Consider the following 12386-nt stretch of genomic DNA (forward strand, 5'->3'; position numbering starts at 1 on the left):
TGTAATCCTGGTACTAAGGCTAAGGCAGGAGATCACAGATTTAAGGACAGCCTCAGCAAATAGTAAGACTCTCATCAACCTAGTGAGACCCTGTTTCAAAAATTAAAATAGGCCGGGTGTGGTGGTACATGCTTGTAATCCCAGCATTTAGGAGCTGAGACAGGAGGATCATGGTTTGCAGACAACCTCAGCTACTTAGGCCCTTTGCAACTCAGTGAGACCCTGTTTCAAAATAAAGAATTAAAAATAGGGCTGGAGGTGTAGCTTGAAGGTAGAATGCCCCTGGGTTCTATCCTCAGTACCACACACACACACACACACACACACACACACACAAAGAAGGGCCAGGGATGTAGCTCAGAGGTAGAATTCCCCTGGATTCAGTTCCCAGTACCCTCACACCCACCCCCCCCCCACACACACAAAGTTAACTTTGGGGCTGGGTATGGTGGCACAGGCCTGTAATTCCAGTACTTGGGATGCTGAGACAGGAGGCTCACAAGTTCAAAGTCATTCTCAGCAACTTAGCAAGACTCTCAGCCACTGTGAGACCCTGTTTCAAAAACAAAAGGGCTGGAGGTGTAGCTCAGAGCTAGAAAGTTCCTGGGTTCAATCCCAGTATCAAAAAAATGTATTTTTTTCATGGGTTTATACTTGTTACCTGCAGGTGGCATATGAACCATGCAGTTGCCATTACCAGAATCAGAATGACCACTGACCACTGTCATTTTTCCAATTATTTACTATAAAATGTTTTAACACTAAGAAAAGTAGAAAGAAAATGCCTGTCCTTGGACCCACAAACTTAGGATGTCATTGCTCTTAGGCCTTTTTTTTTTTTTTTTTTTTTTTTTTTGTTCTGAGGATTGAACCCAGGGACATTCTCCCTCAGAGCTACACCAATTCTCAGTACCCTCTATATAATGAACTTTATATTTTTGTCTTATCTCTAACATGGATAATCATGGTTTCTAATAATAATATATAACAAGATAGAGAGGTCTGTTTCACTTTAATTCTTTCAATTTTTCCTTTCCCTCATATTAATAGTTTATATTTGTTTTATCTGTCATTTTTTTAATGTGAGCAGATACATACACATATATATTTTTTTCTTTTTTGTGGTACTTGTTATTGAACCTAGAGGTGCTTTATCTCTGAGTTACATCCTCCATACCCTCAGCCCTTTTTTTTTTTTTTTCCACTTTGTGGTACGGGGATTGAACCCAGGGGCATTCTACGTTTTTTTTTTTTTTTGGTGGTGGTACTGGGGTTCCTGGAAGCCCTTCTACCTCCGGGCTACACTCCCAGACCTATTTTTATATTTTTGAAACAGGGTCTCTTACGCCAGCGCGGCTGGCTTCGAACCTGCGTGATCCTCCTGTCTCTGCCTCCCAAGCGCGGGGATTACAAGCGTGCGCCACCACGCCCGGCCGCATTCTACGTTTTAACTATACCCCCAGTCTGGTTTTTTATTCTTTATTTTGAAACAGGGTCTCACTAAGTTGCAGAGGGCCTCACTAAGTAGCTAACGCTGGATGCAAACCTGTGTTCCTCTTGTCTCAGCCTCCTAAGTACTGGGATTACAAATGTGTGCCACCATGTCTGGTGCCTGTGTTATGAGTGTGTGTTATTGGAGATAGAACTCTGGGGCATTCTACCTCTGAGCTTCACCCCAGCCCTGTTTTTTTATCCTTTACTTTGAAACAAGGTCTCACTGAGTTGCTGAGGCTGGTCTTAAATCTTTAATCCTCCTGTCTCAATCTCCTAAGTACTGGGTTTACAAGTGTGCACCACCATGCCTGGCTCTTATTTCTTACTTGGAAACAGAATCTCACTAAGTTGCCAAAAGTTTTGCTAAGTTGCTGAGGCTGGCTTTGAACCTGCAAATCTCCTTCCTGTCTTAGTCTTCCAAAAACTAGGATTAGAGGCATGCACCACCACGCCTGGCTTTTGGCTTTATTTTAATTTTTAATTTCTAAACAGTGTCTGAGTTGCTGAGGCATAAATCCTTATTTTTTCCTTATAAAAACCATAGTATTAAAATATTTTTCTGATTCTTGCTTGTGCATATTTTGGGTATTTCTCTCTCTGTCTGTGTGTGTGTGTGTGTGTGTGTGTGTGTGTGTGTGTGTGTGTGTGTTGCTGGGGATTGAACCCAGGGGCATTTTACCTCCAAGCTACACCCCTAGCTCTTTGAAATAGGGTTTGACTAAGTTGCAAATGGCCTCACTAAGTAGCTGAGTCTGGCTGCAAACCTATCTTGTGGGTATTTTCAAAACACATGAGATTGAGGACTCCTTTGCTCTTTGAGTTACAGTCAATAATTGAGAATTACATGTTATTTATGACATATTTAGAATTTTTTCTTTGATCTCACCATTTAAGACACAAGCACTTGTCAAGAATTTGTTGGGTCACTTAAATAGAAATCATGATTCTAAGGTTTATTATTTTATTGTTCTACTTTTAAACCATGCATATTTTTTATCTTTTAAATTTTTACAGATAGAAGATCCAGGTTGCTTCTGGGTTATTATAAAAGGATGCAGTCCCTTTTTAGACCATGAAGTTGACTATCAAAAACTATATAGTGACATGAATGACTTCTATAACAGTATGTGTCAAGATATTGAAATAAAACCATCAGTATTGGAAGAAGGGCAGGTATGTATCTAAATGTGTTTTAATCACTATTTTTTAAAACACTAATTGAAATGTAAAATATTTGGGCAGCAGAGGTGATGGAATCTTTTGTAACATCTAAGTTGCTTGTAATTATTGCCTAGTATTAGGATTTTTAGGCTGCACAAAATTCAGGCTAGTCATGGAACAGGGATGGTTGTTGTGTAATTTTTGTGTGAGGCAGTAGGAAAATGACATGTCTTCTAAATCCAGGTGTACTCTTGGGGCTGGGCACCAGGAGAATATTCTAGATCCAGGGCAGATGGAGAGATTGTAGCAGAGCATAGGGAGTTTGCAGTCTACGGCTAACTCCTCCTTTTTGGTTTCTCATGACTTCAGCCAACACATGCTTCTTTATTTTTCCTATTCCACATCGCAGTCCATCTCCCGTTGTCCACTGTCTGATTCTTTTGACAAGTCAACATTTTTCAGGAGTTAAAATTTTTGCAGTCGTATGATGGGAAAATATTTTTAAGCTCTTTGTGATAAAAACTAGAAAATATTTGAATTCTTTTCTCTCCCAAATCATCAGTAACATAATTAAAAAATTTTTTTCATGCCCTTGGTTCATTGAAGAAATATACTATTTCCTCTAAAATATTTTGCATTTTGAGTCGCCTATTGCCTTTCTCCTGGTTGGTGATGGTCTAACTTTTCCCTATATATTTTTTATATTCCTTCTGTATTTTCTGTGGATTGATAGTTAAGCACTGCTAAATATACAGATATGGCTAGATTGGGGTCATTAAAATTTTTTTTCCCAAGAACTTAATGTTCTTTGATTGGGAGATAATAGCATTTGTGTGGTGCTAAGAGTCAGGTGGTGATGACCTGATCCCTCCCTCTGGCCTCACCTTTCAGTATTCTACATAATGGTTTCACCATTCAATAGTGACCACTGTGAATTAGCTTTCATTCATGTTCAGACACAGTGATTTCTTTCTTCTGCACTCATGAGCTCAAATTGTGTGTAGAACTTTCCTTTTTTAGTAAGACTAATTCATTACCCCCAAATATAATATGGTTCATGTCATAAAAAATTGCTTGATTTTTTTTCCCTTATCAGTTTTTAGCATAAGGACTTGTGCTTAGCTATTTCTACTTTTGGCTAACAGTAGTCCTAGTGAGGCAGGGCAGAGGACCTGGGAACAGGAAGGGTACAAAAGGCCATCTGCATCGCCTCGTGCGGCCTCATATAAGGAGGGTGGGAGATGTGAACAGAAGGTGAGAGACTAGTGGGCCCCAGGGAATCAGTTCCCACCGACCCACAAGATAACCATTCAAATTAAGGATCAGAATTGAAGTACATCCCGGTCCTATTTTATTTATTATTATTATTTTTTCTTTCTTTAAATATTTTTGGTGGCACTGGAAATTGAACCCTGGGCATTCTACCTCTGAACTACACCTCCAGCCCTATTTTTTATTCTTTATTTTGAAACAGGGTCTCATTAAGTTGTAAAGGGCTTCCCTAAGTAGCTGAGGCTGGCCATGCACCTGTAATCTTCCTGTCTCAGCATCCCAAGTACTGAATTACAAGCATGCACCACTATGCCCGGCTAATTTTTTATTTTGAAATAGGGTTTTGCTAAGGTGCTGAGATTGGTCTTGAACCTGTGATCCTCCTGTCTCAGCCTCCCAAGCCACTGGGATTACAGTGGCTGCAGACAGTGGTGGTTTTCTTTTTCTTTTTCTTTTTCTTTCTTTCTTTCTTTTTTTTTTTTTTTTTTTTTTTAGGGCAGGGAGACTTGGGAATAGGGCAGATTTCTCAGGACCATCTCTGTTTCCCTTCTTCCTCATTTTGAATCACTGCTACCTTTTCTTCTCCTTTTTTTCTCTTTACCAATAGAGAATAGATTTCAGACTTTTTGTTTTCATGCTAGGGATGGAACCCAGGGTCTTAGAGGGTACAGGTTAGGCAAGAATTCTACAGCTGAACTAGATCCCTAGCCTCCTTCTTCCTCCCTCTTCTCTTTCTTTTAGTACATTTTAATATTTTAATTACAGGTTTCATTTTAGCATATTTGTACTCACAAATTACATAGTTTTACCTTTTTTGTGTGTATATATGCTACTGGGGATGGAACTCAGGGACATTCTACTTCTGAGCTACACCCCCAGCCCCATTTTATTTTTTATTTTGAAACAGTCTCACTGAGTTCTGAGGCTGACTTTGAACCTATGATCCTCCTGTCTCAACTCCCAAGTACTGGGAGGGATTACAGGTGTGCACTGCTGTGCTTGGCTCCCTGTTACTTTCATGTTGTCTTTTCCCCCTAGATTGCAAATAGTGGAAATGTGATTCTTAGGGGTGTGTGTGTGTTGTTACTGGGGATTGAACCCAGGGGCATTCTCTCTCTGAGCTACACCTCCAGTTCTGTTTTATTTTTTACTTTGAAATAGGGTCTCACTAAGTTGTGGAGGGCCTCAGTAAGTTGCTGAAGCTGGCTGCAAACTGGAGATTCTTTTGTCTCAGCCTCCCAAGTACTGAGTTAACAAACATGTACCACCATACCTACCTTGAGTCTGATTTGTTGATTTGTCAGTTTCATCTGTTTTCCTACAAATGACATGAGTTTGTTCTTTTTTATGGCTGAATAATATTCTATGTGTGTGTGTGTGTGTGTGTGTGTGTGTGTGTGTGTGTGTGTGTGTATATATATATATATATATATATAGTTTGAATGGCCAATAATCCAAATGTTTATTTAAAAATGTTCAATATTTATTTATTTATTTATTTATTTATTTATTTATTTATTTATTTATTGGTAGTACTTGGGTTCCTGGAAGCCCTTCTACCTCCAGCTACACTCCCAGACCTATTTTATACTTTTTAATTTTTGGAAACAGGGTCTCTTAAGCCAGCGAGGCTGGCTTCAAACCAGTGTGATCCTCCTGTCTCCACCTCCCAAGCACGGGGATTACAAGCGTGTGCCACCACGCCTGGCTAAAAATGTTCAACATTTTTAAACATCAGAAAAATGCAAATTGAAACTGCTTTTAATCCAGGTGTGGTGGTGCACTCCTGTGATTCCTGCCCTTGGAAGGCTGAAACAGGAAGATCATAAGTTCGAGGACAGCCTCAGCAATTCAGTGAGGCCCTCAGCAATTTAGGGAGACCCTGTTTCAAAATAATTTTTTTGTTGTTGTTGTGCTAGAGATTGAACCTTGGGCATTCTGCCTCTGAATTACACACATATTCCTATTTTATTTTTTATTTGGAAACTGTCTTGCTGAGTAGCTGAGGCTGGCTTTGAATCTACGATACTCCTAGTTTAGCCTCCCAAGTACTGGAATTATAGGTGTGTGCCACCCCAACTTTAGGATAGTATTTTTTTTTAAAGGGCTTGGTGGTATAACATGAATGGTAGAATGCTTCTGGGTTCAGTCCCCAGTACCAAAAAACTTGTCTTTTTATTTTATTTTAAGTTTTCCTTAGATACAGAGTCCAAATGATTTCATAGTAGTCCCCTTACCTGTAGAGGACATGTTGTAAGATTCTCAGTGGCCTGAACTCTATATATGCTATGATTTTTCATTTAAGTTTATACTTACTCTAAAGTTTAATTTATAGGTTAGACATGGTGTGAGAGTAACAATAAAGTAGAAAAATTATAACTATATTTGAATAAAAGTTTGCACCTTGGGGTCATTGTTAAGTGAAATAAGTAAGGGTTACTTAAACACAAGCACCCACAGTACTTCGACATCTTTTTTGATAACTGACACAGTTGCTGAGTGACTAAATGGCAGGTAGAGTGTGCAGTATGAATATGCTAGACAAAGGGATAATTCATAATCTGTTTTTCTTTGCAGTACTGAGGATTGAGCCCAGGGTCACTCTACTTTTGAGATACATCCTTTGCTCTTTTTATTTTTTGTTTTGTGATATGGTCTTGCTAAGCTGCCAAGGCTGGCCTTGAGCTTGTGATCCCAGAGGGATCGTAGGCACACACCACCATGTCCAACAGGTTCTAGGTTGGATGGACCAAGGTGGTGTGAGATTTTGTCACACTGTTCAGAACAGAACACAATTGAAAACTTGTGAACAGTTTGTGAAAATTTTCACTAATATTTTTAGACTGAAGTTAACTGTGAGTAACTAAAACTGGATAAGGGGGACTACTGTAGTAAGAAAAACAGTGAAGCCAGGTGTCACATGGCTGCAATCTCAGTACTTGGGAGGCGGAGACAGGGGGCTCATAGGTTCAAGGTCAGCCTCAGCAACATGGCAAGACTCAGTTACCTGTGTTCTTCCCTCAGTTTCTCTTCTGGCAGGCAGTGTTTAGCTCTGTTAGGTCTAGCATCCCAGCCATCTTCTGTAAGGTAAAAGATGAGCTGAGATGGTTTTGAGAAGACCTTTTAATTCTCATTATAAGACTCATCCAGGTGAGATGATGCATGCTTATAATCCCAGTACTTTGGAGGCGGAGACAGGAGGATGGATCCAGGAGGAGCGATCGCAGGTTTGCAGCCAGCCTCAGCAACATAGCAATGCCCTCCACAACTTAGTGAGACACTGTTTCAAAATAAATAAAATAGAGCTGAGGGTGTTGATCAGGGGGTAGAATGCCTCTGGGTTCAATCTCAAGTACCGTACTCCCTCCCCTCACACACACACCAAAAAAACTAAACCCTTCCTTTTTATTTTGTAGGTCTGTGTGGTTTATTGTCAGGAGTTGAAGTGCTGGTGCAGGGCTATTATTAAGTCAATTGTATCTTCAGCAGACCACTACCTGGCACAGTGTTTCCTTGTGGATTTTGCCAAGTACATTCCAGTAAAATCTAAAAAGTATGTATACATTGATTTTACATTAATACTCTTTTTAAGGAGAGAAATGTCAGTTTTAAAGGAGAAAGTCGCCGGGCATGGTGGCACACACTTGTAATCCCAGCACTTGGGAGGCTGAGACATGAGGATCGCACAGATTCAAAACCAGCCTCTGCTACTTAGTGAGGCTCTCAGCAACTTAGGGAGACCCTGTTTTTAAAAAAGTATAAAAGAGGTCTGGGAGTATAGCTCAGAGGAAGAAAGGCCCTTGGGTTCCACTCACAGTACCACAAAAAGAAAAAAAAAAAAACGAGAAAGTCAATTTTTTTCATAGTAGTCTATAATATGTTAAATGTATATATCAGCAAAATTTTCATGGTTGCAATTCCAGAAAGCGTTAGCTTGAAAATCAGAAGTCACACCGGGCGTGGTGGTGCATGCTTGTAATCCCTGCATTTGGCAGGCTGAGACAGGAGGATCAGGGTTCGTGACCAGCTTCAGCTACTTAATGAAGCCCTCTGCAACTTAGTGAGACCCTGTTTCAAAATAAAGAATAAAAAATAGGGTTGGGGGTGTAGCTCGGAGGTAGAATGCCCCTGGGTTCCATCCCCAGTACTGAAAAAGAAAAAAGAAGTCAAGAACATGTCACTACTATAACTGAACATTGTTCTGGGTATTCTATTCAACATATTGAGAACCAGAAAAACATTAGAGGCACAGCAATTATAAAGATTGCCATTATTTTCTGAAAGTGATTATGAGAAAATATAATAACTAAGATATTTAGGAAAAGTGGTCTGTAAAAAGATTATGACAGTATTCACCATAATGAAATAACTAAGGAGATAAATATGCATAACTTAAATATTACACAATGTATACATCTATTTAAACAGAACTGGGTACTTTATTCATATGTTTAATTTTATGTTTTATATCTCTTTTTTTTTTTTTTTGGTGGGTCTGGGGATGGAACCCAGGGGCATTCAACCTCCGAGCTACACCCCCTGCCCTATTTTTTATTATTTATTTTGAAACCGGGTCTCACTGAGTTGCAGAGGGCCTCACTAAGTAGCTGAGGCTGTCCACGAACCAGGATCCTCAGGTCTCAGCCTCCCGAATGCTGGGATTACGAGGGTGTACCAACACGTCCAGCTTTTTTTTTTTTTTGGTGGTACTGGCGTTCCTAGAAACCCTTCTACCTCCGGGCTGCACTGCCAGACCTATTTTATACTTTTTATTTGGAAACAGGGTCTCTTAAGCCAGCGCGGCTGGCTTCAAGCCTGCATAATCCTCCTGTCTCTGCCTCCCAAGTGTGCAGGGATTATAAGCGTGCACCACCATGCCAGGCTTATATATCTTTTAAAAATAAGAGTTTTTTTTTTTACCTTTTTCATAAAGGAACACTCATTTTTTAATTTGAGTTATATATTACAGTGAGTTATTAAAGGATGATTACATAATTCTGTTACATAAACTCTTGCTCAGTTTTAGCATTTTATAAATTTTGCTTTTTTTATTGGTTCATTGTAGTCATACAAATTTTATTTTGGGGGGGTCTGAAGGTGGAACCCAGGGGTATTTGATCTCTGAGATACACTCCTTGCCTTGTTTTTTTATTCTTTATTTTGAACAAGGTCTCACTAAGTTGTGGAGGGCCTCACTAAGTAGATGAAGCTGTCTGTGAACCATGATCCTCCAGTCTCAGCCTCTTGAATGCTGGGATGACAAGCATGCGCCACCACACCCGGCTGTAGTCATATATCTTAATGGAATACAAGATTGTAGAAAGGCATACATATACACATTGCTCATTTAATCCCCAATTTCCAGTCCATTGCCTCCCCCTCCTTCTCATGTTTGTGAATGTACATTATGTACATTAGGGTATTTCTTTTACATTAAGTATATAAATTGTGTAGGCATACTTTGAAAGAATGTTATGTACAATTTTTGTTTATAATGGAACTGTCTCTGTTTTGCTTTGAAGCATTCGAGTTGCAGTAGAGTCCTTTATGCAGCTTCCATATAGAGCCAAAAAATTCAAACTGCATTGCATAAAACCTGTTACTTTACACATTGACTTCTGTGAAGACAATGCTGAGATTGTGTAAGTATAACTCCTCCAGTAGGTTAAATCATGGAGAAGACTTAAAGTTGAGTGCAGGATGTTTATTTAGTCATTCTTTTGCTGGAGTGCTGAGCAATTGCACAGGCCTTTGTTCTGCAGGAAGCAGCTCTAAAGTGTCTTTCACACCTGGCTGTACAACAGAAGCCTTGGGCAGCTCCCTATTCAGAGCAGGGGTTGGAAGAGGACTTGATCTCTATGCTTTTTGTCTTTTAAACACTTTTAATAGTAAGTTATGTGTAAAGAAAATCATAAAACATGGGATCATGGACCATTAAAAGAAAAGTTTATTAGCTGAGTTCTGTGGCCCATACTTGTGATCCCAGGTGCTTGAGATACTGAGGCAGGAAGAGCTCTTGAGCTCAGGAATTCAAGGCCAGCCTGGCCAGTATAATGAGACCCTGTCTCAAAAATAAAATAGTTTAGGCCAGGCGTGGTGGCGCATGCTTGTAATCCCCGCGCTTGGGAGGCAGAGACAGGAGGATCGCGCAGGTTCGAAGCCAGCTGTGCGCGCTGGCTTAGGAGACCCTGTTTCCAAATAAAAATGTAAAAATAGGTCTGGGAGTGTAGCCCGGAGGTAGAAGGGCTTCCAGGAACCCCAGTACCACCAAAAAAAAAAAAAAAAAAAAATAGTTTATTGCTTTCCTCTTAGGTAGTTTTCTTCCTAGGTAGCCTTGTGGCCTGTTAAGGCTCTGAACTTTCAAACCTTTGCCAGTGGTTTTATATTCATTTTATCTGCATGGAATTTCTAGTGAAAATTAAAATATACTGTCTTATTTGCAAAAGTGACTTTTTTTTTGTTACTGGGAATTGAACCCAGGGACATTCACCCTTCAACCTGCACCCCCAGCCACCCGCCTTTTTTTCTTTCCTTCCTTCCTTCCTCCTTGCTTGCTTGCTTTTTAGTAATGGGGATTGATCCCAGAGGCATTCTTCCTCTGAGCTATACCCCTAGCCCTATTTTTTATTCTTTATTTTTGAAACAGGATCTCACTAAGTTACAGAGGGCCTCTCTAAGTAGCTGAGGCTGGCCATGAACCAGAGATCCTCTTGTCTTAGCCTCCCAAGTACTGAGATTACAAGTGTGTGCCACCACACTTGTCTTTTTTTTGTTGTTGTTCTTTGAAATGGTCTTACTAGGTTGCTGAGGCTGCCTTCAAACCTGTAATCCTCCTATCTCAGCCTCCCAAGTACTGGGATTATAGATGTGTGCCACTGCCTGACTGCACATTTAATCTAAGAATGTGTTTTGAAGTTCTTTGTCAATACTTGTACATTTCCTTTTAGTTTCCTTTCAGTTTCATGGAGGAATATAATTATCATACCTGTATTTAACCATTTCCATCTTTTTCTTTTTTTGTGTGGTACTGGGGGTTAAACCCAGGGACATTCTACCTCTGAGCTACACCCCCAGCCATAGTTTTCATTGTTTATTTTGAAACAGGGTCTTACTTGGTTGCACACAGCCTCACTAAGTAGCTGAGGCTGGCCGTGAACTTGGATCCTCCTATCTCAGCCTCCCAAATGCTGGGATTACAAGTGTGTGCTACCAACCATTTCCATATATATTTTTTTTTCAGTAGGGAGAATGCTGGGACTACAAGCGTGCACCACCACTCCTGGCAGCCATTTCCATCCTGATAGCTAGCTAGCTATATTATTCCCAAGCCATTTGGCATATCCATGTAAAATACATAGGTGAAGAGAGCACCCCCTATTTTTGTTTGTTTTACAAGTATAAGCTCTGGAAGTGAACACCTGCATTCTTAAGTGTTGCTACCACCTGTGCCAGTGCAGACTCGTGACAGACCCCTGTGGAGATGACTGTACCCAGTGCCTTGGCATCTTCTTACCAACACCATTAGCCCAGATTTCCTGTGACAAATCTTATCTTCCACCCAGAACACAGGCTCCCTGTGTCAGAGATCCTGAGTGGTGTCCAGCACAGGTTGGCACCTGTGCGTGGTGGTGCACGCTTGTGATCTCAGCATTTGGGAAGCTGTGGTACAGCCTGTGGTACAGGCTGGCCAAACCAGTACTCTGAGAGGTAGTCGAAGAAAGCCAGCTACTTCTCTCTGCTGACTCTAGCACCCTTGTACCCTTTCCCATTTGATCAATATAGGTTTGTTCTGTCTACATTTTTCCTGTGCTTAGGGGGGGGAAATCATAGGAAAAGTAGCGAAAAAAGGAGTAGAAAACAGCTTTTGGGAGCCAGGAACAAAAGTAAAATAAAGCATAAGGTTAAAATGTATTGTTATACTTCTGTTGGTTTTATTTATCAGGGGTGCTACCATAATCCTTCAAGAGTTCTTTTGAAAAAGAGATAAAATAATGTGCATAAAATACATGGCCCAGTACCTGGACATAGTATTCAAAAAATCGTTTTTTAACTAAGAATTTGAACACATTAGTTCAAGAATTTCAGCTGGGCATGATGGTACATGTCTGTAAGCCCCAATACTTGGGAGGCTCAGATAGGAGGATCACAGGTTCAAAGGTAACCTCAGCAACTTAGATTCTGCTTTTAAATGACAAAAAAAGGGAGAACCTAGGGATGTAGCTCAGAGGTACAATATCCCTGGGTTCAATCTCCAGCACCACAAAAAAAGAATTTCAAAGCATTTCTTAAAAATGAGTGTGGTGGCACATGCCTGTAATCCCAGTACTTGGGAGGTTGAGATGGGAGGATTGCAGGCTTGAGGATTGCTTCAGTGATTTAGTGAGACTCTTAGCAACCTAGTGAGACCTTTTTCAATACAGAAAATAAAATAGGGCTGGCGGTGTAGCTTGAAGGTAGAA

The 12386-nt window shown here is 40.3% G+C and overlaps 1 protein-coding gene across 1 annotated transcript in view; it reads left to right on the plus strand.

The window, feature by feature from the left end:
• The window catches only part of TDRD12 (tudor domain containing 12), a gene marked incomplete at both ends in the record, with an annotated part of 109580 nt that overhangs the window by 6284 nt on the left and 90910 nt on the right, over positions 1–12386 (plus strand). Inside the window, 3 exons of the mRNA XM_080703546.1 lie at positions 2509–2667; positions 7344–7480; positions 9450–9569. Of these exons, the coding sequence (XP_080559672.1) occupies positions 2509–2667; positions 7344–7480; positions 9450–9569 (416 nt within the window). The remainder of the gene's footprint in view (positions 1–2508; positions 2668–7343; positions 7481–9449; positions 9570–12386) is intronic.

This window comes from Muscardinus avellanarius (assembly GCF_963383645.1).
Source record: "Muscardinus avellanarius genome assembly, chromosome: 10".
Lineage (NCBI taxonomy): Eukaryota > Metazoa > Chordata > Mammalia > Rodentia > Gliridae > Muscardinus > Muscardinus avellanarius.